The sequence below is a fragment of the Rhinatrema bivittatum genome, chromosome 1 (genome assembly GCF_901001135.1).
Source record: "Rhinatrema bivittatum chromosome 1, aRhiBiv1.1, whole genome shotgun sequence".
Lineage (NCBI taxonomy): Eukaryota > Metazoa > Chordata > Amphibia > Gymnophiona > Rhinatrematidae > Rhinatrema > Rhinatrema bivittatum.
This window is the reverse complement of record NC_042615.1, coordinates 816,820,446-816,846,312: the sequence shown is the minus strand read 5'-3', so window position 1 is coordinate 816,846,312 and position 25,867 is coordinate 816,820,446. Positions and strand designations below refer to the sequence as shown.

General features: G+C 50.0%; 1 protein-coding gene across 3 annotated transcripts in view; it reads right to left on the bottom strand.

Moving 5' to 3' along the window:
- LOC115078660 (aldo-keto reductase family 1 member A1-A-like) overlaps positions 1-23,545 on the bottom strand; it is a 48,536-nt gene extending 24,991 nt beyond the window's left edge. Inside the window, exons 1-2 of one of the 3 annotated variants that reach the window (XM_029581616.1) lie at positions 23,393-23,545; positions 9,268-9,397 (exon numbers count right to left, since the gene is read on the bottom strand). In XM_029581616.1, the coding sequence (XP_029437476.1) occupies positions 9,268-9,351 (84 nt within the window). In that variant the 5' untranslated portion in view covers positions 9,352-9,397; positions 23,393-23,545. Of the gene's footprint in view, positions 1-9,267; positions 9,398-12,168; positions 12,393-23,392 lie in introns of those variants that run through there. The other 2 variants (XM_029581623.1, XM_029581632.1) reach the window with 2 other exon arrangements.
- Positions 23,546-25,867: the final 2,322 nt, after the last annotated feature.

The following is a 25,867-nucleotide window of genomic DNA, read 5'->3' as shown; positions in this document are numbered from 1 at the left end:
CCAGCCCCACGCCTGGATGCGCTCCATAGACCTCAAGGATGCATACACTCACATTCCTATGCATCCTTCCTCCCAGTGATACCTGTCTTTCCAAGTGCATGAGGAAAGACTAAAGAGTTTAGGACTTTTCAGCTTGGAGAAGAGACGGCTGAGGGGGGATATGATAGAGGTGTTTGAAAATCATGAGAGGTAGATGTGAATAGGTTATTTACTCTTTCGGATAATAGAAAGACTAGGGGGCACTCCATGAAGTTAGCATGGGGCACATTTAAAACTAATCGGAGAAAGTTCTTTTTCACTCAACGCACAATTAAACTCTGGAATTTGTTGCCAGAGGATGTGGTTAGTGCAGTTAGTATAGCCGTGTTTAAAAAAGGATTGGATAAGTTCTTGGAGGAGAAGTCCATTACCTGCTATTAAGTTCATCTAGAAAATAGCCACTGCCATTAGCAACGGTAACATGGAATAGACTTAGTTTTGGGGTACTTGCCAGGTTCTTATGGCCTGGATTGGCCACTGTTGGAAACAGGATGCTGGGCTTGATGGACCCTTGGTCTGACCCAGTATGGCATATTCTTATGTTCTTATGGCCAACACTTCCAGTACAAAGTCCTTCCCTTTGGCTTGTCAACAGCGCCCAGGGTGTTCACCAAGTGTATGGCAGTGGTGGTGGCATTCCTCCGTCAACGGGGGGGGGGGGGGGGGATCATGATTTTTCCTTACCTTGACGACTGGCTGCTGGTAGCCGCCAGTCCGGGCACTCTTCGGCAACATCTCCGACATACAATTCAGTGCCTGGACAAGCTGGGCTTGATCATCAACTATCAGAAGTCCAAATTGCATCCTACACAAACAATACAGTTTATAGGAGCTCAGCTAGATACAATCAGATGCCGAGTTTTTCTGCCGGCCGACAGGAAACACAACATGCGACTCCTTTTTTGCCGCCTAAAGTCAACTGTATCGCCGACGGTGCATCAAGTCTTACAAGTATTGGGACATATGGCAGTCTCAATCCATGCGGTCTCCAACACGAGACTCCGCATTCGACACCTCCAATGGGGTCTCACGCGACAGTGGAAACAACATTCTCAACCACTACATTGGAAAGTGTCCTTGACAAAAACCATGATTGCAGACTTAGACTGGTGGTTACGAAAACCGACACTCACCAAGGAAGCTCCTTTCACTCTCCTACCGCACAATGCAGACCTTACCACGGATGCCTCCCACAAGGGTTGGGGGGCCCACCTCAACAACCTCCAGACGCAAGGCCTCTGGTCGCAGCGGGAGCAGTTGCTTCACATCAATCTCCTGGAATTGAGAGCCATCCGATACGCCCTGCGCACCTTTGTCTCTCACCTCCAAGGCCACAGGGTCATGGTTTACACAGACAATCAAGTAGCCATGTTTTATATCAACAAACAGGGCGGCTCGGGCTCCTGGAGCCTGTGCCGTGAGGCCCTTATCATCCTGATGTGGTCAATTCATCACTCCATTCAATTGCAGGCCACTTACTTGCCGGGAAGCGTGAATACTCAAGCGGATAGACTAAGTCGGATATTCCATCCACATGAATGGTCCCTCAACAACGACGTAGCTGAGACCATCTTCCAAAGATGGGGATACCCATCCATAGATCTCTTCGCCACAGAGTCCTACTGGAAAGTGACTCGCTTCTGCTCTGTATGGCCAACTCCACACAGAGTCGCTCAGGATGCTTTTCTTATTCCATGGATGGAGCCCCAGATGTACGCGTTCCCTCCAATCCCCCTCATCACAAAGATGCTACAAAAGTGCATGAGGGACGAAGCACAATTGATCCTCGTGGCACCGGCGTGGCCACGCCAACCATGGTACACACACCTCCTACAAGTGTCGAACGCACCGTTTCGACTACCCAATCAAGAAAACCTGCTTCTCACAGGAAGAAGGGATCCTCCTCCATCCGTTGCACTCCTCTCTGCATCTCACGGCTTAGAGGTTGTATGGTGCCTTCTGTCAGAACAAGGTTTTTCCATCACAGTTCAAGACGTAATCTTGGCAGCCCGCAAGCCTTCCACGAGGAAAAACTATAACTTCAAATGGAAGCGCTATACCACATGGTGCGAATCCATGAAAGTTGACCCTTTTACCTGTACACCAGAAACCTTGCTGGACTACCTATACACGTTGTGTGGCCGGCCTCGCTACAGCTTCAGTCAGAGTCCACCTCAGTGCAATAGCGGCCTTTCACCGATCGCACAATGGCCAACCCATCTCTATCCATCCGAAGGTCTCTCGATTCGTAAAGGGGTTCACACACCTTCGGCCCCCGGTCTCAAAACCACCAATTCCGTGGAATCTAAACCTAGTTCTCGAGCAACTGATGGTCTCATCCTTCGAGCCAATGGAATCCTCCCATCCAAAATACCTCACCTGGAAGGTCATCTTCCTTACCACAGTGACCTCGGCATGACAAGTTAGCGAGTTGCAGGCCTTGGTACATTATAGCCCATACCTTCAATTCTACCACCATAAGGTGCTCTTATGTACAAACCCCTCGTTCCTGCCGAAGGTAGTCTCCCAATTTCATCTCAACCAATCGATTGAGTTACCGACTTTTTATCCAAAACCTCACAAGAATGACAGAGAGAGGTTACTACATACCCTGGACTGCAAAAGAGCACTAGCCTATTACAAACAAAGGACCCACTCGCCCCACAGGGCATTGCAGCTGTTCGTTTCTTTCAACCCGAATGCCCCAGGCCTCCCGGTAACTAAATGCACCATCTCTAGCTGGATTACCCAGTGTATACAATTCTGTCATAACAAACGTCACTCTACATTACCGTCTCGGCCCATGGCTAACCAAACACGAGCGGTGGCAGCCTCCATGGTCCACCTGAGACATATTCCTCCAGTAGACATTTGCAAAGCAGCCACGTGGGCTTCTCTTCACACATTCACTTCTCATTACTGTCTCGACAAACAGACGGCGGATGATGCAAAGTTTGGTAAAACACTTCTACAGTCATTGTCCACGGACTCCACGAGGCCGACTGTCACTTAACATTCACCATGCTGTATAAGACAATACCTACTACTTTTCCGTCAGCATGCTGGGAGCTTAGGACTCCCATGACAGCATGGCTAATTCAGCCCTGCTATCGACAGGAAAAAGCAAGTTTCCTTACCGTAAACGGTGTTTCCGTAGATAGCAGGATGAATTAGCCATGCTGATCCACCCACCTCCCTGATCAGTCGACATCAACTCTACGACCACGCTTGCTTTATCACAGACTGAGGAGAGTCGTTATCAGCGCGGGAAACCACGCGCAGCCTCAGAGCAAAGCTCTGACATCACTTAGGAAGCTCTGCCTCCCGGGCCTGACTGACAGTTCCCATGACAGCATGGCTAATTCATCCTGCTATCTACAGAAACACCGTTTACGGTAAGCAAACTTGCTTTTACTTCACAAAGTGTTTGGCAGTGAAGGGAATGTGTTTTACTGTCACTAAGGTGACACCGGAATTTGAATTTTTTTTTGCATATCCTAGTTCTGTTCTGCACCTGTTGCAAATCTTTTTGTAATGATTAATATGATTATTGCTGTTTTATTGTAGTTTTATACAATTTTTGGAAAGAGGATTCATAAAAGGATATATTGATATTTGTTTTATTATGTGATTGGATTGGATGTTTCTGAAGGGTTCTGTGTTTACATTTTACATGAAATTGTGTATTTATAAACTGCAATACATAAAAAATAAATTACTACTGATTAATAAGGCATTTTTTAATTTTGGTAAGTGCTTGAAATAATAGAATTAAACTATTTTAAAACATCATCATGCCTAGATTTCTATGTCTACCCCCCACCCATGTTAACCTTGGGTCCCCCAAAAAATTCAGTTCTGCTATGTCACTGGCATGAATATAGCATGGATAATGGAAGCATGGATCTTCAGCAGAGCCCCTTGCAGGTGTTGCATTGATAAACATGAAGCATAAATACAGCACAAGCAGCTGAAGAGCAGCTCTGCATCAGAGCCCTGCATATGCATCACACTAATACGTTTAAAGCATGAATACAGCACGGACAATCACAAAGCACATCTTCCTCAGAATCCCATGTAGGGTCACGCTGATAAAGCACGAATACAGCAGAGGCAGCTGAACAGCAGCTCTGCATCAGGGCCCTGCATAGGCATCATACTGATATGTTTAAAGCATGAATACAGCACGGACAATCATGGCGCATATATTCCTCAGAACCCCATTTAGGGTCACACTGATACAAGTAAACCATGAATACGGCACAGATAGCTGAAGGGCAAATCTTCATCAGAATTCTGTGCAGGCATTATGCTGGCACTGCTACAGGTACAGCATGGATCTCCTCAGAGCCCCATGCAGGCTTCACACTGATACAAGTAAAGCATGAATACAGCACAGACAGATTAAGCATGAACTTGGAGATTTTTAAAAGAGTGTGGGTACAATGAAAAAAAAAAAAGGCACCCTTCATCAAAATTACTAATGTATTTAAACAAGGAAAAAAATAAGGGGGAGCTCAGAAGACATCAGAGCAGCAGGCCCATTTGTATTTTAAGAACTGAAGCTCAGATAGCAGCTGTTAAAGGCCGGCCCATCCCTCACATCCCCCAGCCAGCTGCTTTCCTGCTGGGCTTTCGCTGCTTTAGCCCAGGAACGGCTGAAACAGATGAATACAGCACTGACGTCTTGACTTAAATCCCTCCAGATCGTGTGGGAGGCCTGTGAATACTGTAAAGGTGCCAAGCTTTAGGCTTTTGCGTCTCAGGGCCATAGCTTTTACTGTTAGCCTCTCCACAGATCCACGGTGTGATCCACGTTTAATGTACTGTACTGTGTGTAATGCACAGACGGGAAAGTGTTTACTCGGAAGCTGTCCCAGCACTGAGCAGAGGCTGGGACAGCCTCACAGGCGAGGATGCTCTATTTTGCAACCCAAAGGAGCTTGCCACGCCACCTACTGGCCTTGCCGCAGAAGCTCAGTTATCTCTGGCCACAGCTGCAGCTCTTTTCCTGCTAACACGAGAGGGCCGTGGCTGTGTGTGTATCCGACAGTCCCAAGTTTTCCTGCTGTCTGTCTTCCCTTCCACCTCCTGCATTGTTCTTCTCAGTGCCTGTTACTAAGATGCCTTTCTCAATGCTGCCATCTGGTGGCTGTTGAAGGCAGCACAGGTCAAGTTACTCACTTGTGATATTAGTTCTTGTTGAATGGAGCTCGTGGATTGGCAAAGCCCTCCTGGTTAAACGCTGGTCTCCTAAGACCCGGGCCAGTGTCCGGGAGCATCCAGCAGAGCCGGCAACACGACCCCTTCCTCCTCCCATGAGGTTTCCCCTGCTGTGTTTGGAAGCTGTTGCGGGGGGCCTACGGCACCTCCTCCTGCTTTCCCACTGAAGATTCGGTGCAAGGCGAGGAATTTGAAAAGTGCTCCTTAGGATGCTCAAACTGTAGTCACCGAAGGAAAGAAAAGCTGGGGGGTGGGAATATGACAGAAACTTTCACATATTTCACAGGCTTTACTAAAGTACAGGAGGGGAACATTTTCCATAGAAAATAAAATTCAAGGACAAGGGGTCTGATCTGAAGATGGAAGGAGGGAGGTTCAGAGATGAGAAAACACTTCTATACTGCCTGCAATAATCTACTGGCAGATGCAGTGGCAACCAAAGCCCTGCCAGAATTTAAACATGTTTGGGCAGGCACAGAGTGCCTCAGGGATCTGTACTTGGACCGGTGCTTTTCAATATATATATAAATGATCTGGAAAGGAATATGACGAGTGAGGTTATCAAATTTGTGGACGATACAAAATTATTCAGAGTAGTTAAATCACAAGCAGACTGAGATACATTACAGGAGGACCTTGCAAGACTGGAAGACTGGGCATCCAGATGGCAGATGAAATTTAATGTGGACAAGTGCAAGGTGATGCACATAGGGAAAAATAACCCTTGCTGTAGTTACACGATGTTAGGTTCCATATTAGGAACTACCACCCAGGAAAAAGATCTAGGCATCATAGTGGATAACACATTGAAATCGTCAGCTCAGTGTGCTGCAGCAGTCAAAAAAGCAAACAGAATGATAGGAATTATTAGGAAGGGAAAGGTTAATAAAACGGAAAATGTCATAATGCCTCTGTATCGCTCCATGGTGAGACCGCACCTTGAATACTGTGTACAATTCTGGTCGCCGCATCTCAAAAAAGATATAATTGCGATGGAGAAGGTACAGAGAAGGGCAACCAAAATGATAAAGGGGAATGGAACAGCTCCCCTATGAGGAAAGGCTGAAGAGGTTGGGCTGTTCAGCTTGGAGAAGAGACAGCTGAGGGGGGATATGATAGAGGTCTTTAAGATCATGAGAAGTCTTGAACGGGTAAATGTGAATTGGTTATTTACTCTCTCAGATAACAGAAGGACCAGGGAGCACTCCATGAAGTTAGCAAGTAGAACATAACACGTCATAACACCCCAACCCACAGTAAGAGACCTTGGGGTTATCATAGATCAACAACTTAACCTCAAAAAACAGATCAACTCCATCCTCAAAGAAGGTTTCTTCAAGCTTCACATCCTGAAGAAACTCAGACCCCTCCTCCACTATCATGATTTCCGCACCGTCATCCAAGCCACCCTTTCCTCAAAGCTGGACTACTGTAATGCCCTCTTCCTTGGCCTACCCTCCTCCACCACCAAGCCCTTACAAATGCTCCAGAATGCCATCGCCAGGGTCATCACCAACTCAAGGAAAGCTGATCACATTACCCCTATACTCAAAGAACTCCACTGGCTCCCCATCGCATCCCGAATTCTCTTGAAAATTCTAACCATAGTGCACAAGTCCATCCACTCGCACAATTCCAATTGGTTGGATGAACCCTTTCGTCCTATACGCACTGAACGACCCACTCGCACTGTCAACAAAGGCACCCTCTCCATTCCCCCTTTGAAAAAAGCCCACCTCTCCTCTACTAGGGACCGTGCACTATCCATTGCAGGCCCTAAACAATGGAACGCCCTCCCTACCACTCTCAGGCTAGAGCCATGTTACGCCAAGTTCAGAAAAAAACTTAAAACATGGCTCTTCCGACAAGCCTACCCTGATTAAGTACACTGACTTCTGCAAGTATCTTGCCTACGCCTTGTATATTCCTGTAAATAGTCCGTTGCAGTTTTATTTATTGCTTTAATTCCTCCACCTCCTGCTCTTTGTATACTCCTCCTTGTTCGCCCTCCCTGTTCATTGTAATTTCTGCCTTTTAAGTTACATTGTAAACCGGTATGATGTATGCATACTAATACCGGTATATAAAAGTTTTTAAATAAATAAATAAATAAATAAACATTTGAAACAAATCAAAGAAAATTCTTTTTCACTCAGTGCATAGTTAAGCTCTGGAATTCATTGCCAGAGGATGTGGTTACAGCAGTTAGTGTAACTGGGTCTAAAAAAGGTTTGGATAAGTTCCTAGAGGATAAATTCATAAACTGCTATTACGATAATTAATAAGCAATAGTAGCATGGGATCTTCTTAGTCTTTGGGTAATTGCCAGGTTCTTATGGCCTGGATTGGCCACTGTTGGAAACAGGATGCTGGGCTTGATGGACCCTTGGTCTGACCCAGTACGGCACATCTTATGATCTTATGTTTAGAGTGCAGTGATGGGGGAGGAGGGGCGGGTGCTGACAGAGAGAAGAAATGAACGAGGGGGTTGGCCTGCTTGCTCACTGATCACAAAGCTTTACAGATCCACAGAGGGGAATCACACAGGCCAGTTGGCAGAGAGTGATGGTGCAGCTCCACCGGGCCTCCAGGAACATGGGGGTAACCTGCACGAAGCAGACATGGAGAAGAGACACAGAGCACAGTGGTAGGAGAAGGCCTGAGAGGCTGAGTGGGGGAGGCGGCTGGGGCTAGTGTTGGGAATCTGCCCAAAGTGCTGGAAAAGAACTGGGTAGATCCGACGGGCCAATTGGTCTTTGCCTGGCCATCATTTACTGTGTTACCATGAAGCTCTCAGCAGCAGCTACCCTCTCACTTTGTGCTGGGGTTAGGGAGAGCTCCCTGTGACGACTGCACCTCCTCAGGCTGTCAGCGCACACAGATGAGGAGGCGGCCATGGGGACGGGGACTGCTATCCCCACGATGCCTCCTGCCAGTCACGCCCAGAAGGGAGAGCTGGTGGGGGGGGGGGGGGGGAGGGGGGGGGGGGGGGAGAGAGCAAAATGATGGCGTGCTGGGGTGCCTACAGTTGTGAGCCCTTGTGAGAACCGAAAAGAACCGCCAGCAGCTTGCACAGGGCCCTGTCAGCAGCAGCCTCAGGCAAGTTTGCAGCTGAGAGAGAAAGGGAGAGGCCTGAGAAGGAGGAAAGAAGCAAACGTGGGCCCGGGGGAGGCAGGGGGAGGGAAGAAAATGAGCCAGAAGGAAGAGGGAGAGAAGATGGACTGAAGGGCATGGGGGTGGGGGAGATAAGGGAGAGAAGAGCTAAGGAGTAGGAGAAGTTAAGACAGACAGACAGAGAGGAGCCACAGGGTGAGAGGGAATGGCTAAGGGGGCACAAAGGGAGAGGACAGGGCAGGAAGAAGGAGGGAGAGATGAAGGCTAGGGGGTGCATGAGGGAGGGATTAAGGGGAGTGCTCAGAGAGGGGGTGCTGGAATTGGAGAGGGAGAGAGAGGGCTGGGAAAGGGCAATAAGGGTAAGTCAGGAAGATGGGAGATGGAGAAATAAGATAGGGAAAGAGGGCTGAGACACAAAAAATGAGTGAGAGGTATGAAGTGCAGGAGGGAAGAAGCAAAGAAAGGAGCTGGAGAGAAGGAGGAAAATCACAAAGGGCAAAGTAACATGGAAAGAAAACCAGGGAAATGAGTCAGGGGAAGACGGAGACAGAACCTGGATTATTTGATGCAAAAGGTAAAACAGAAAATGTACCTTTTCAATGATTATTTGACTTAGGAAGAAATGTCTGCCTATACTACCTGATACCTGCGCCACTGGCTGAGTTTTACTGCTAGCTCCATGTCCTGTAATTTTGGGAGGAGGTGTTGCTTCTGCTCTCTGCTCCCTGTCTCCTTCCTCCATCTCTCGGTAGTCAGTAATCCAAACATGGACTGTCTGATGGTATCTCGTGTGTGTTTATTGCAGCCCCCGCATAACATTGAGTAGCATCGTCAGCTAATTCCAGGCTGCCCACCTGAATTGCGCCCATCACCTTTCCTGCCGTCTCTTACCTGACCAGGCGAGCTTTTCCAGGTCCCCAGCCCAATCATCGGCATCTTCTGCCCTGTGGCTAGCGTTACGGTCGTGGTGCTCATAGCCACACTGGAAGCTCAAAGGGACGGGGAGAAACCGGGGGACAACCTGTCACAGAGAGCGAGGCAGAGAGAGCCGGTCAGAAAGTGAACACCCAATGCAAGATTCATTCTCCTCCTCCTCCTCCTGGGTTTGTCTGTCTGGTTTCTGGATGCTGTTTTTTTCTTGGTGACCCATGGCGCTTCTCTTCATTTGCTTTTTTTCTGCTCTCCTGCGCTATTTTTTAAAACCAGGCTTTTCCAGGCCAGGGAGGCTTGGGGAGAGGGGGATATCTGGAGGGAATGGGCAGAGCTTGGGGGTAGGTCTGGCCCCACCCGCCAGCACTGGGGAGGTATCTCTGGGAGTTTTTAACTGTGTCAGGGAGGGCATCAGAGGGAGATGCTCCTGGTCCTGAAAGCAGCGGAGGGGACCTGGGAATTTCCAAGCATGGAGGGGAGTGGGAAGATAGGTCTGGGGGGGGGGGGGGGGGGGTGAGGCCCATTTGTTTTTGTGAGCACTTTTCAGGAGTTTCAGGAAGGACTTTAGTCTTGTTGACTGACTTTTCATTTCTTTTTAAGCACTGTCTTGCTTTCTGCAATGCCCCTGTATCAGGTCGATACAGTAAAGTGTGCTCTGCGACGGAGCGCACTGTCACCCTGCTCTGGACGCGTGTTTTCCCTTACCCCTTATTCAGTAAGGGGAGGAAAACACGCGGCCCACCCGCGGCACCTAATAGCGCCCTCAACATGCAAATGCATGTTGAGGGCGCTGTTAGGTATGCGCGCGGGATCCAGTAAGTAAAATGTGCAGCCAAGCCGCACATTTTACTCTAAGAAATTAGCGCCGACCCAAAGGTGGGCGCTAATTTCTTCCGGCGCCAGGAAAGTGCACAGAAAAGCAGTAAAAACTGCTTTTCTGTGCACCCTCCGACTTAATATCATAGCGATATTAAGTCGGAGGTCCCCAAAAGTAAAAAAATAAAATAAAAACATTTGAATTCGGCCCGCAGCTGTCGGGCCGAAAACCGGACGCTCAATTTTGCCGGCGTCCGGTTTCCGAGCCCATGGCTGTCAGCGGGCTCGAGAACTGACGCTGGCAAAATTGAGCATCGGCTGTCAAACCCGCTGACAGCCGCCGCTCCAGGCCAAAAGGAGGCGCTAGGGACGCGCTAGTGTCCCTAGTGCCTCCTTTCCCTCGTTTGCATCGCGTCGCCTAATTTGCATACTGGATAGCTCGCACCGGCGAAGGGCCGGTGCGTGCGCCGGGAGAGCGGGCGTTCGTCCGCTCTCCCGCGGTTTTACAGTATCGGGCTGTATGTTTGTCTTATTAGATTGTAAGCTCTATGGAGCAGGGACTGCCTTTCTGTGTGCCTGTGCAGCGCTATAGAAATGTTAAGGCGTAGCAGTAGTAGTACGTCATACTCTCTCTTCGGCCCTCAGAGGTGGCACGCTCGCTGGGGAGGCAGGGTGAGCTGCCTTGGAGCTGCTGGGAGTGTGTTTTTTGGAATTTCTGATTGAACTGTAAGCTCTTTTCCCAACTATTTGTATTTCTCTAGACTTTGGATTTGGGCAGTGAGACTTCCCCTGTTTTCCTTCGGTAAACATATCTTTCTTGCTGTGGACTCTCTAACCTTTATGCCACACGAACTCTCCTGCCCCCAATTCCACGGGACCCAGTTGTGGTGTTTTCCCCCCCTGCGCAGAGTGGACCAGGGCTCTGCCAGGAGGGGGCCTTATGCTCTCCCAACCTCTCCTCCCTGAGGAGAGATTACTTTCCTTTTGCTTTCAAGCCTCTGTAAAAGTAAAACCATTACATTTCTTGCTGTTTCAATGCAGTCAATACTTCCTCAGTATCTTCTGCCATAGTTTGGTTCTGATCCAGTGTTTACACTATTCACGCGGCAGGGCGATGACTGGAACCCCCCCCCGGTCGCTGACGTCGTCAGTTCCAGCGTCACCTTATGGGCATAAGTAACTTGAAAAAAAGCCTCCGGTATCCCCCCTGCTTCTAATAGATCCGGCAGCAGCACCTCACCCCCCCCCCCAAGCTCTGGGAATGATCTCTTGCAGTTTCTCAGGTAACGTCTCACCTGAGGCATGGGGGAGGGGCAAGGTGATGAGAGCAGCAGCCTGAGAGCCATGGTTGCCAGGCTTTTCCTGGGGCCTAGCAGCCCGCACACGTCCCCAGTGGTCTCTCAAGACACCCCCCCCCCCCTTTATCACCATGAGGCAGCCGAGGTACGGTATAAAGGTTTTAAAGTGAATGGATGCTTCCCTCGCTCCCCCTCCCCAAGCTTCTCTCCCCACCCCGGACACCTCCGTCTTTCCAGGGGTCTCTGGGCTGTTTTCACGGTTGCCCTTCTTGTGCATTTCCCGTGCGCTCCGAGCTCTCCTGGCTGAGGGTGACTCCTTGTCCTGTTTTATTACATGGATTGCCTTTGGCAAGTCTCAGGCCAGAGCCGCCCTCCTCGTGCACTATCCCGAGCAGCAGGACTGGGCCTTCTCTGGAGCTTTCTCCTGCACATAACAATCCTGTTTATAGTCTGCAGGCTAAGCCTCACTCCCTGGATGTGTACATGGGGGTGGCGCAGCATCCTGGTAAGGTTTTTCCCGCCTCTGCTGTCCTGTTCCTCGCAGCCCTGAGCACTCGGCTCCCCTCCTGCAGGTTTCCATTCAGCTTTGTGAATGGTTCTCTCCCCCCCCCAATACAGCCAAGGCTGCTGCCGCCGGTAAAGCGTTTCACTGACGCACTTATCCCATAGTTCAACGTCGTCACAGCCTTTAGCACGAGGTTTAAGCCCCGACGTCCGGTTTCTCAGCGCCATTCAGACCCATAAATACCTGCTCCCTGCGGGAGGCCATGAGAGCCGCCGGCTGGAGCTTTGCTTCCCCCTACGGGAGCTCCTCTTAATCGCGGGCGCGAGTGTAACCGCGGCCGCGCTAATTCCACTCGATTCCAGGGGGGCCCCGAGACGGGCTGACGTCATCCCCTCGTCACTCATGGGGGGGGGGGTGCTCCTCCTTTCTGCCGGCCGCTCTGCCTCGGACTGATCTCGGCTCGGGGTCGGGCAAATCCAATGGCGTCACTGCTGAAGGCAAGGCCGGCGGAGTAATCCTGAATCCAGCAGGTTACAGGGTCGGAGGAGGAGGAGGGAGACCCTGCCCGACGAGCCTGATCGATTTCTTTGACTGCATGACTGGGAAGGGAGGGGGAGGGGACCAGATCGGGGAAGAAGGCTGGGTGTGGGGATATTTGGTACCGAGATCCGGGGAGGCGAGGGCGAAGCAGAAGTGCTCTGGCAACAGGGAAGAGGCCATGGGCGGACCCGGGGGGGCTCGGTGGGCTTTCTCGGACGTGATCGCCTACGCTTCCGCGTTTCTTTTCACAAATCATTTGTTTCAGAAATGGAGGAAATGGCGTGCTGGGCACCGAAGGAGTTGGCATGAAATTATTAAAAGGACAATTAATTTGTGCGGCTAAATGACGCTTCACCTGTGTGAAAAGGGCCTTCTGAGGCTTGCCCCCTCCCTTCAAAGCCGCTAAAAGCGCATGTGGCGGGGGCATTACGAGCAGGTGTTTCCCAGGATGGGGAAGGGGAGGAACACGCGTAAATTACATTTTTGCGTTATTTTTCCACGAGAGAGAAAGTACCCACACTAAAAGCAGATGCAAGTGTACCCCACAGGGATGTTTGCAGCATTAAAAAAAATTCAGTTCGGTTCGTTCATTCTTTTCATGGGGGACCTAAATTTGTTTCATTAGTTTCGAAGCGAAAACAAATATTCGTTTATTCATTTTATTAGTTAATTCGTTTGACATTAAAATCAATGGGGAAGCCTTGCAGCATATCTTGGGCTCTAGAATTGCTGTTTTTCTCATCAATTGCCATGAAACCTGTAGGAAGAAATTCCAGGGTCCCTAGTCTGTGGCAATGAATAGCCTAAGGCTCCGTAAATGGCAAAAGGGGTACCAGACATGACACAGGTTCTCCAAGGCACCATCAGAGGAGCAAAGAAGAAACCTAGTGTGGAAAGAACACCTCAAGGCTCCGAAAGGGCACCAGCAACAGGACCATGATCCCTTGATGGCATCTCGTGAGAGGCAAAGTGGCACAAAGAGTGGCATCAACACACCAAAGCACCATGAAGGGAAATGAAACAGAAAAGGGTGGCATGGAAAATCGCAAGGCACTGATAAAGGGACCAAGCTGCACAAGGAGTGGCATCAACACACCAAAGCACCACGAGAGGTGCAAAGCAGTCCCCCTCTCCCCTCCCTCAAGAATGGCAGGAACACATCAAGGTGTAAGGTCTGGGGTATGGCAGCAAGGCTTTCTGGCACAGAGACCCCCAAGGTGCATCTTGAAGGCAGAGTGGCATGGGAGATGCCAGCCCTTCTGTGGATGCACACTTGCCAGTTGTCAGATTTGGTACAAGAAAATGAACTGCGATAAGTATCTTTTCCTTAACATAATTTTCCCTGTACGTACCCGGATCAGTCCAGACCGTGGGTTGAGCCTCCTGTCCAGCAGATGGAGACAGACCAAAACTGAAAGGGTATCTTATATCGGGACAGAGCCTACCCTGTCTGTCTCCAGCAGATGGATCAGCTCACCCTGCGGTTCCCTCATCTTGGCTAGTCAGCCCCTTTTTTCCTGTTGGGTACTTTTGTCTCTAAAAGATCAAACAAGTAGTAATTTATTTCCAGTGTTTTTTTGAAAAAAAAAAATTTAATTGGTTTGTGCCGGACTCTGCCTGTCTTTCTTTTTTCAGGAGACAGTTCTGTCTCCTGGCTCTTGCGGGGCTTAGAGGGGCTTGGCCCCTTGTGTGTTGCATAGCCTAAGCCCTATTTTGCTTCCACGGTGATTATTGGGGGGTGACACTGGTGGTCCAGTCCCTCCCCCCCCCCCCCTTCCCTGGCTGCCTTGGGGGCTCAGAGCTCCTCTTTTTCTTCCCCTGCACTGGGAAATTTTTCACTGTCCCTCTCAGTTGAAAAAAAAAAAGGGAAATATCTAAAAATAAATCCACAAGCCGGCAGCCAGGGTGTTTGGTGCAGAGGAGCAGGCAGGGTTCATTCCTCTGCTTCCGCACCTGCCAGCAGCTAATTTTTTTCAAATCAGCGGCTCCTCTTCAGTGAGTATGTCGCGTCCACATTCCTGCACAGCTTGTGGTGAGCCCTCGACGTGCCTATCACGTGAGGGGCTCTGAGTGTTTGCCAGGTGAGGAGGGTCCCTCCTCGGCAGCGCTTGCAAATTCAGCCCGGGGTCGCGTTCCTCACCGCATGGCAAGGCCGTTCCTGGGTCGGCAACCGCGGGAACGGCGGACATTTTGGGTGTTTCAGCAGCTCCCGATTCGGGGCTGCTCGGCGCTGAGGAATCAAATTTTGCGGAGTTTACCCCCAATTTGAGCCCTGTGCTGTCCCAGGACGAGGTCCGTCCATTCCCCACCCCCCGGCAAGGCTAGGCCCCGTTTTTCATCGGATTTTGTGCTTCTCATGCACAACTCTTACTTGGCCAGCTTGCAGGAGGAGGAGGACCCTTCCCCAGGTCCCCTGCTGGCGAAACTCCCACGGCCAACCACTGCCCGCTCCTCCGACTCCGGAGCCGCATGGGTCGGTCCGGGTGTGGGTGGTCCCCGGGGGTACCTCCCATTCCTGATCCTCCGCCTCTGGTCGATCCGGATCCAAGTATGGATTTGGCGGGGGCGCTTCCCCCACCTGGAGGGGGATGACCCCCAGGTCCTCCGTATGTTTCAGAGGGAGGAATTGGAACCCCTCATTCCCTTTGTCCTCCAGGAACTAGGGATTGAGGGGCCCCCTGCGGATACTCTTGACTGTTTCGCTGCCCAAGCATATGGACCTGGACCGGGCGGGACTCGGGGCTCCGGCGTGTGCTTTTCCCTTCCATCCTATGCGAAAGTTGCTGCTCCTCCGGGAATGGGAAGCTCCCAAAGCGGGGCTCCGTGTCGGGAGGGCTATGGACAAGCTCTACCCCCTCCCGGAGGACTGCTTGGACATGCTGAGAATTCCCACAGTAGATTCTTCCGTCTCTGCGGTCATCAAGCACACCACTATTCCAGTAGTGGGGGCGATGGCCCTGAAGGAAGTACAGGATCGTAAGCTCGAATTCCATCTAAAATGTATTTCAAGGTTCTGGCCCTGGGAGTTCGGGCGACTATCTGCAGCAGTCTCAGGAAGCGGGCAGGTCTTAGGTGGGTTCAACAATTGCTCGGCACCCAGGACCTCCCGTCTGCAGAGGTGGAACAGGCTGAACGGTTGGAAGGCGTCATCGCTTATGGGGCAGATGCGCTGTATGACCTCCTCCGCGTCCAGGCGAAAGCAATGGTTTCGGCGGTATCCGCCCGCAGGCTCCTCTGGTTGCGCACTTGGTCGATGGACCCGTCATCCAAGGCGCAGTTGGGCACGTTGCCTTTCAATGGTAAGTTGCTCTTTGGAGAGGACCTTGAGCAGCTTATTAACTCCTTGGGGGAAAACAAGGTTCATAAGTTGCTTGAGGACCTTCCGAAACAATCTCGGTTGTTTGCGCCCTCCCTTCCTCGATTCCAGGGTCAATGGAGATATACGCCTTGCGGGCGCGGTGGCTCCTCCCGGTCTCAATCTTGGTCCCAGCCCTTTCGTGGGCGCAGGCCTTTCCATGAGGGAGCTTCTCAGCGCCCCACCCCAAAGCCCGCCCCACAATGAAATTCGGTCAACCCATTCCTCGATCCCCTTTCTGGGTGGTCGTCTCTCCCTGTTTCTCGAGGAATGGGTCAAAATCACGTCGGACCAGTGGGTTCTCGAGATTGTCCGAGACGGTTACGCTTTAGAATTTCCTTGAGATCTACCGGACCTCTTCGTAGTCTCTCCTCGCGGTCATCTGAAGCGGGAGGTGGTGGACCAAACACCAGGCTCCTGAGTCTGGGAGCCATTGTCCCAGTTCCGGAGGAGGAACTTGGCGTAGGCCAGTATTCCATCTACTTTGTGGTGCCCAAGAAAGACTGTGCTTTTCGTCCGATCTTGGACCTCAAGAGGGTCAACCGGGCCCTCAAGATCCCACATTTTCGCATGGAGACCCTGAGAGCGGTCATCGCGGCGGTTCATCCCGGCGAATACCTCGCCTCTCTCAATCTGACAGAGGCCTACTTACACATTCCGATTCGCCACGATCACCAGAAGTATCTTCGCTTCCACATCCTGAACCAGGATTTTCAGTTCTGGGTGTTTCCCTTCGGTCTGGCCACTGCGCTGCGCACCTTCACCGAGGTCATGGTGGTGGCAGCAGCTGGCCTCCGCCGAGAAGGAGTCCTGGTCCATCCCTATCTGGACGACTGGCTCCTGTGGGCCAAGTCGGAGATTCACTGCCGACAGGCAGTAGATCGGGTTCTAGCTCTCCTCACCTCCCTCGGGTGGATAGTCAATTTTCCCAAAAGCAATCTTCAGCCTTCCCAGGTGTTGGAATTTCTGGGGGCCCGCTTCAATACTCGGATTGGCAAGGTGTCCCTACCTCACGCTTGGGCTCTCAAGCTTATCGACCAGGTGCGAAACCTTCTCTCGCTTCCGCTCCCGACGGCATGGGACTACCTCCAGGTTCTGGGATCTATGGCCTCCACCATCGACCTAGTCCCCTGGGCGTTTGCGCATATGCGACCGTTACAGAGAGCTTTTCTATCCTGTTGGCAGCCGGTGTCGGAACAGTTTCACACGGTTCTCCCGCTTTCGGCCTCTACCATTACCGCCTTGCAGTGGTGACTTTCGCTTCCTCATCTTCTCCAAGGAATGCCTCTTCAGACTCCACAGTGGATTGTAGTAACCACGGATGCCAGTCTCTCCGGCTGGGGAGCAGTCTGCCAGTCTCAGACAACGCAGAGGATCTGGTCTCTGATTCAGTCTCGTTGGCACATTAATCGGCTGGAGGCCCTGGCGGTGCGTCTGGCTCTACAGGAGTTTCTGCCCCTGATCCGCGGCAAGGCTGTGAGGGTCCTCTCTGACAACTCCACCACGGTTACTCTTATCAACCGTCAGGGAGGCACTCGCAGTCGCTTGGTGGCTCTAGAAGCCAGCCGTCTCTTTGCCTAGGCGGAGCTCATCTGGATTGCCTGGCGGCCTCCCATATAGCAAGCAAGGAGAATGTACAGGCCGATTTCCTCAGTCACCAGTCTCTCAATCCTGGAGAGTGGGAACTCTCCGAAGAAGCCATGGATTTGATCGTCAGCTGCCAGTAATCACCTGGACTTCATGGCGACCTTGCACAATGCCAAGGCCAACAGATTCTTGAGCCGCTGGAGGGAGCACTGTTTGGAGGAAGTGGATGCTCTAGCTCTCCCCTGGCCCGCAGACGTCCTTCTCTATGTGTTTTCCTCCGTGGCCTCTGGTGGGAAAAGTTCTCCGAAGAATAGAACTCCACCAAGGGCCAGTTGTTCTGGTAGCACCCAAATGGCCTCGCAGATCATGGTTCGCGGATCTCGTCAACCTGGCGATGGACGGGCCTCTTCGTCTCGGCCATCTTCCTCGTCTGCTTCGGCAGGGGCCTGTATTTTTCGACCAGGCCGATCACTTTTGTCTAGCAGCCTGGCTTTTGAACGGAGATGCCTGAGGCATAAAGGCTATAAGGAGGAAGTTATCTCCACTCTACTGCGGGCTCGTTAACAGTCTACTTCTCTGGCTTATGTACGCATTTGGAAAGTTTTTGAGACTGTTTGTGCGGAATCTGGTGTCTCGGCACGCTCTGCTCCGATTTCATTGGTACTTTCCTTCCTTCAGAAGGGTCTCTCCAAGGGTCTTTCCTTCAGTTCTTTGCGCGTGCAAGTGTCCGCTCTCGGCTCCCTTCTCGGTAGAGTCGAAGGTCATCCCTTGGCGGCTCACCCAGACGTGGTTCGGTTCTTGAAGGGCATCAAGCACCTGCGGCCGCCTGCTCGCTCCACTTGTCCATCGTGGAGTCTTAATCTCGTCCTTCGGGCTCTCTGTGCGGCTCCGATCGAGCCCCTCCGTCAGACTACAGTAAAGGATCTCACGCTCAAGGCGGTCTTTCTCTTTTCTATCTGTTCCGCTCTGCGGGTTTCAGAGATCCAAACATTGTCCTGTTGTGAGCCTTTTCTGCAGTTTTCCGATTCAGGAGTCTCTCTCAAAACGGTTCCTTCCTTCTTGCCGAAGGTCGTTTTCGCTTTCCATGTCAACCGGTCGGTGGAGCTTCCCGCATTCTCTCAAGAGGAGATTGCGGGTACCGTGAGGGCGATCTTCGCAGGCTTGATGTTAAACGCTTTTTACTTCAGTATCTCCAGGTTACCAATGACTTTCGGGTCTCTGATCATCTTTTTGTCCTCTGGAGTGGTCCCAATCGGGGCAAACCGGCTTCTAAGACTACTATTGCTCGGTGGTTGAATGAGGCAATTTCCTTGGCCTATCTTTATCAAGGTCGGGCGGTTCCTGAGGGCCTAAAGGCTCATTCGTTGCATTCTCAAGCTACTTCCTGGGCGGAGAGTCAATTGATTTCTCCGCAAGAGATCTGCAGGGCCGCTACATGGACGTCCCTGCATACTTTTGCTCGACACTACCGGCTGGATGTGCAAGCACCGGTTTTTGGTTCTTTCGGTCGGCAAGTGCTTCGAGTGGGACTGTCTCAGTCCCACCCGGTTTAGGGAAGCTTTGGTACATCCCACGGTCTGGACTGATCCGGGTACGTACAGGGAAAGGAAAATTAGTTCTTACCTGTTAATTTTCATTCCTGTAGTACCACGGATCAGTCCAGATGCCCTTCCCTGTTTTCTTTCACATCGTCCACTCGAAGCTTTTCCTACAGATCTCCGGATGTCAGTACTGTATTCTTATCTTCAGGACACCGGAAGCATCGGTTTTGCAGACCAAGTGTATGCAAGAGCGTTTTTTTCTACAGAGTTCCTTCAAAAGTTGTACAGTTACTCAGTTGAGTTTTTTGGTTACTTGCTTGATCTTGTTCTTTGTGTTTCTCTGCTTTGACAATGGTTATACTGAGGGGCTGCAGGGTAGGCTTTGTCCTGATATAGGATACCCTTTCAGTTTTGGTCTGTCTCCATCTGCTGGACAGGAGGCTCAACCCACGGTCTGGACTGATCCGTGGTACTACAGGAACGAAAATTAACAGGTAAGAACTAATTTTCCTTTTTTTCAAATATTCCCCACCTGAATTTGATCTAGCTGCTGGGTGGGATTTTGATTTTCTTGCAAAATGGGCATCCCAGCATGCTTTGTGCTACGTGCATGCAGCCTCCTCTGGGGTGGAAGGCCTGGCAGCGCAGTCGCCGGCACCTCCCCTGCACGAAAACTTCAGAAGGAAGCAGGGGTTCTGATTATCAGATGGGCGTTCAGCAAACTGAGGTGTGGGGGGTAGGGGGGAGCGACTTGCCCCGAGATCAGTGAAAACAAGATTTGACACCCACCATGAGGACGAGGCCCGACCGAGTAGGATGACAGCATCTCCTGGAAACGCTTCCGTTAGCAATAAAACGAATCTGCGTCTTCTGTACGTGTGTATGGCTGAAGAAGTAGAGCTTAGGCAGACTGATTCTCCTGTCCCCACAGTGCATCCCAACATGGCTCCAGGCATCTGGACTCATTGATCTGTGTTTTGTATTAAGTGGGGTACTTTTCTTCAATAAACCGTCTGAGAAAAGCCCTCATCTGTGTGTCAGTCTGAACAAAATCAGACTGCCTGCGAGGGGCAATGAGGATAAACAAAGTCTAAGTGCACTTTTCTATTTTCTCCAATGGCCCGGCACAAAAGTTCACAGAGTTGGCTATGTGTGTACGTTCTTCCTCGCATCAAGCCCCACCCCCTTTTTGCTGTGGCTGATAAGTGCGCGTGCTGGGAGAGTAGGCGCATACTGTTAGCCAGCGAATGCAATATCATGTGCGTAAAACGTTTTTTCAATGCGTGCATGTCCTCTCCTGGGCACCTGATGCAATAATCAAATGAGCCGCCACACTAAAAAGGCGGCGCTAGGGATAAACTGTGCGTCCCTAGCGCAGCCTTAGCATTGGGCGCCCAGGAGATGTGGCTGTGTGCGAATTACAAAAACGGACGCTCAATACGACCGTCCGTTTTATCCTGCGGCAGTTATTTTACCAGCACAATAGCCATGCGCAGTATACACGGCCTGGAGCGAGTATATTGTGCACCGAGAAATTTGTTTTTCTGTCAAGCCTTTTTATTTTTTCATGATGCTGCTTTCTTTGGTTCCTTCTATTTAAGTATTGCGATGATACTAAGTAGGAGGTATTTTTGGGTTTTTTTTAGTTGAGCCCTGGTCGTGCAGCAAGACTTTACGCCAGCTATAGGGCAGATGTTAAATTTGATGGGTTAAAAAGTGCCACTGCTACAGACTACAAGACCGCTCCCACTGGTCTATCAAGACTTACAAGACAACAAACCAAAATGGAACAGTAACATTTTACAAAAATTATATATCAACGACACTTACATTCTATTGTCTTCAAAGTTTATTTGTCACAAACATTTTTCCATAACATGTATACTTTATCATCTAACTTCTTGCCATTAGCCCGTCTCTCTATTCAAAACCTTTGCCACATTAAAATTAAAACCCAACATTCACCTCGCCTACATCATGTTGCAACATCACCCTCTCATTCACTCACATGCTTCACCCATTATTAATAACAACCTCAGCTTGTCCCTTCGCAAAAACAATCTATAGCACAGTTTTCTAAATCTTCAATATTAAAAAGCAGAAAATTAGATCAAAAGTGTTCCAAGTTGTATGGTATAAATATTCTGTTCACTTCTAACGGGTAGCAGCAACTCAATTAAATCACTTAACTTGTGTCACTGAACGATATCGGCATGTTAAGCTATATGCAACCTCGCAGCAAGCGTGAGCAAGATGCAGATCCCCTGAAACGCTGCAGCATTGGTCCCTTGCAATATAGATTGTCTGTATGAACATACTTTCTGTAACGAGAAAGTGGGAGACGACCGAGGAGCCTTGATTTTATTTGGGTCTTCTACAAGGACACCTATTTGTGGATTGGGAAAGAAACCTGATATGATTGGATTACCATTTTGTGGAGGATTGAAAAGTGACATCAAAGAAGAAGACTTTGCCATTGATGTGAGAGGGTTTCCATTATTGACAAAGACCCCACCATTAGAGGGATTATTGAATGGTGAACATTGAAGGTCTGTGGAGATCAATACAAGTGATTTTACTGAGTTGCTGCTACCCGTTGGAAGTGAATAGAATTATTTATTTTATTTATTTATTTAAACATTTTTATAGACCAACATTCGTTGGGAACATCACATCGGTTTACATCAGTTTATAGCATACAACTTGGAACACTTTTGAATGAATTTTCTGCTTTTTGATATTGAAGATTTAAAAAACTGCTGCAAATTGTTTTGGTGTAGGGACAAGCTGAGTTGTTAATTACGGGTGGAGCATGTGAGTGAATGAGTGATGTTGCCACATGGTGTAGGTGAGGTGAATGTTGGGTTTTAATTTTAATGTGGCAAAGGTTTTGAATAGAGAGACGGGCTAATGGCAAGAAGTTAGACGATAAAGTATACATATTATGGAAAAATGTTTTTGATAAATAAACTTTGAAGACAATAGTATGTAAGTGTTGTTGATATATAATCTTTGTAAAATTTTACTGTTCTGTTTTGGTTTGTTGTCTTATAAGGGTTAAATTATGCACCTTGGGAGCACAAGGATTTTTTGCATTGCGGAGTAATAGCCAATAGCCTTATCTACATGGCATCTACATATGATGAGTGCTATTAGCTACATCTTTGTTCGGATGCGCTGATCCTCTTATTGTATTGGGGGTTAGTCCAGTGTATCCATCTGCTTGTTAACCTGTGCGCTAGGCTGGTGCACTTTATTGCATCAGCCCCTTAGGGGGGATTTGGCCGTTCTACCCATGCAATCCCCGATTTCGACCATGGGGATCCTGACCTAAGGTTTTGAAAGTTTAACCCTAAAATTGCAAAAATGATAGATCGGGGGGGGGGAAGGGGGCCATTTAATTTTAAAAACTGATTTTCTATAATGTCATCAAAATAGTGTACAATAAAATAACAAATCATCAAAATACATCTAAAATCACTGTATAAAATCATAAAATAAGAGTGAAATAAAACAGAAGAAAAAAAACAACACATAAAAAATAGCATAAAATAAACTCCTAAAAACAGCTGAAACCTAATCATTCTACATCTCCCAATTTCCTAAGTCTCAGGAAATGCTTCCCCATGCACAAATCTAATGGGAGAGCATTCCCCAGAAGGGAGCCTGGTACTGAAAAGGCATCATCCTGGTATCTTCTAATCTGATTTCCCCTGGGGAAAGCCATTTAAGAAGATCTTTTAGTGCTCTATTAGGCTGCTGAGAGACACTGAGAAATGTATTTAAGTAGACAGGAACCCCCTCCCTATTCACTGCTCTAAGTTAAGGGGGAAGCCAGTGCAGTTCTTTAAGTAACAGTATTACATGCTCAAATTCGAGTGCCCCAGAATTACTCCAGCTGCTGGGTTCTGTAATAATTGAAGCCTTCATAAGGATACCTTAATGATTCCCATGTACAGGAAGTTACGATAGGAGCACAAGAAAGCACTGTAAGTCCAGGCTTCCCTAAAATGAGTTTTTAGCCCACAGTACAACAAAACCCAGACTTGGTTAAACAAGAAAATTTGAGTTGACATTGTTTAAGACACATCGCCACCAGCTTCAAACTCTGATGGAGCCGCGATTTCCTGCCTCAGACTCCCCCCCCCCCCCTCCGAAACGTCTTCCCCTTGCTGCACCGCATTTCTGCAAAGAGACCTCATGCTAATCCCTTTCCCCTACCTATTTTGTGATCTGCCACCTGCCCCCCCTCCCCCCCAGCCTCAACTCTCTTCTATGTCTCCCTCTCTTCCTGCTGAGCTCTCAGGAGCAGGAACCTCCCTTGCCTGCTGTGAATCATTCCTTGTATCTCTGCACCACTTTCTGTTTGCTTTGTACAGAGCAGCAGGCACTAACAGCACCATAAAATAATTAAAGCGATCATAGCGATAAGTGGATCCGGTACCAGAGATGGAAAAGGTCCTTTTGTTGTTCTTGAAACCGGTGTCTGTGTTTCCTGCACGCTGCTGGGAGCTCAGTGCCAGCCTCTGGTCGCCCCCGAGTCACGAGCTTGGACTGTCTCAGCTACCATGACTGTGGAAAAACCCCCAAGCCTTGGCTTAACCCTTTAGTAACTGATTAATGAGCTGTCTCCTGCCTTGGTCAACAGTAAACAAAGGTCACCCCTGCCCGGTCAGATGTGCTGAGGACAGCAGGAAAGTTCCAGCTGGGAAAATGCACTGTTGTAATGAAAGGAAATCTGGAAAGATAAAAATGGTTCAATCAATGCAGAATGTTTGTTGGAAATTCCCAGTGATGACAGAGGATGGAGTGAGCTGGAGGGGAAAAAATACTCCTGGATTTTAAAAGCCATGTGAGCATAAAATAAGGGTTTTACGCGCGTGGCTGGGCCTTGTGTGTGCCGAGCAAATTTTCGAAGGGGCCCGGCCACGCATGTAAAACCCGGTACACACACAAGTGCCGGGCGTCCTTGGGGCAACCGGGACAGTGCCATTGAATGCTGACCTGAAGACTCATGCGCCGATAGCCAGTAAGGGGGTAGGGACGTTCCCTCCCAGTCCGCTCCTTAATTGGAGAGCGTGCAGATTATAAAATCCAGCGTGCATGTTGTAAAATCGGTGCACCAGAAAAAGAGCACACTATGGGTCCTATGTAATTTCTCTAACTCTGGTGAGCTTCTGGCTGACTCCTCTTACAGTCACAGGAGCTCTAAGGGGACGGGGGGGAGAAAGCAGAGATTCAGGGATTTGGGACTGCGAGTGGAGTATGAGTGGAGTGGGGGACTCTGGGTGTGTGTTTGTGGGGTGTATGTGTGTGTGTGGGGGGGGGGGTGTTGTACACAGTGTCTTCCTGATGATACACAGATGCTCGTGAACAGAAATATTGGTTTATTTCCCACTTGAACTGCTACCACAGTTGCTTCTATATTATTCCTTATAGTTTCAGCTTCCTGTACAGAGAGTTAATATCCTGGTGTCACAGGCTGCAGCATCCCCTCTGCACCCCCTTACTGACGGCAACTCTTCCACACCTCCGTTTCCCATACAGACTCCTCCTTTATAATGATAACTTCCAACAAGAAAGATGAAGTGGTATAAGAAGGGAGGCTGAAGGGTGGTGAGAGGCAAGGAAAGGGACGGGGAGCTCTGTGGAGCGGAGGAGAGGCAGTGGATAAAGGACGGGGAGCTCTGTGGAGGGGAGGGGAGGTAGTGGATAAAGGACGGGGAGGGCTGGAAGGGGAGGAGAAGCAGTGGATAAAGGACGGGAAGGTCTGTGGAGGGGAGGAGAGGCAGTGGATGAGGGACGGGGAGGTCTGTGGAGGGAGGAGAGGCAGTGGATAAGGGACGGGGAGGTCTGTGGAGGGAGGAGAGGCAGTGGATAAGGGACGGGGAGGTCTGTGGAGGGGAGGGAGAGGCAGTGGGTAAAAGGACGGGGAGGTTTGTGGAGGGGAGGAGAGGCAGTGGATAAAGGACGGGGAAGCCTGTGGAGGGGAGGAGAGGCAGTGGATAAAGGACGGGGAGCTCTGTGGAGGGGAGGAGAGGCAGTGGATAAGGGATGGGGAGCTCTGTGGAGGGGAGGAGAGGCAGTGGATAAGGGATGGGGAGCTCTGTGGAGGGGAGGAGAGGCAGTGGATAAGGGATGGGGAGCTCTGTGGAGGGGAGGAGAGGCAGTGGATAAGGGATGGGGAGCTCTGTGGAGGGGAGGAGAGGCAGTGGATAAGGGATGGGGAGCTCTGTGGAGGGGAGGAGAGGCAGTGGATAAGGGACGGGGAGGTCTGTGGAGGGAGGAGAGGCAGTGGATAAAGGACGGGGAGCTCTGTGGAGGGGAGGAAAGGCAGTGGATAAGGGATGGGGAGCTCTGTGGAGGGGAGGAGAGGCAGTGGATAAAGACGGGGAGCTCTGTGGAGGGGAGGAGAGGCAGTGGATAAAGCACAGGGAGGTCTGTGGAGGGGAGGAGAGGGGAATTAGGAGACTGGGCAGAGAGTAAGGGGTTAGAGGCGGGGTGGGATGTGTAACCGGGAAGGTGGTGGGATGAGAGGAAGAGTAAAGTAGATAAGAGCTGGGGAATTGCTGAGTACAGAGGGTGAAAATTGGGAACCAGAGCAGGGGGTAGGCAACTCCCATCCTTGAGAGCTGCAAGCCGGTCAGATATTCAGGATATCCCGATTGAATACGCATGCAATGACGGTGATGCATGCAAATGCGTCTCATGCATATCGAGTGTGGATAACTTGAAAACCCAAGCAGCGTTCGGCACTCATGGACCAGAGTTGCCTGCCCCCGGACTAGAGAGAGGCTGAAAGACAAAGGGGAAATGGGGAGAAGGAAAGCCGTTAGTTCAGTAATGGTGAAAAGAGGGAGAGAAGGAGAGGTGAAATCTAACTATGCATGAACAGAGCGGCAGAGAAGAGGAAATGGAG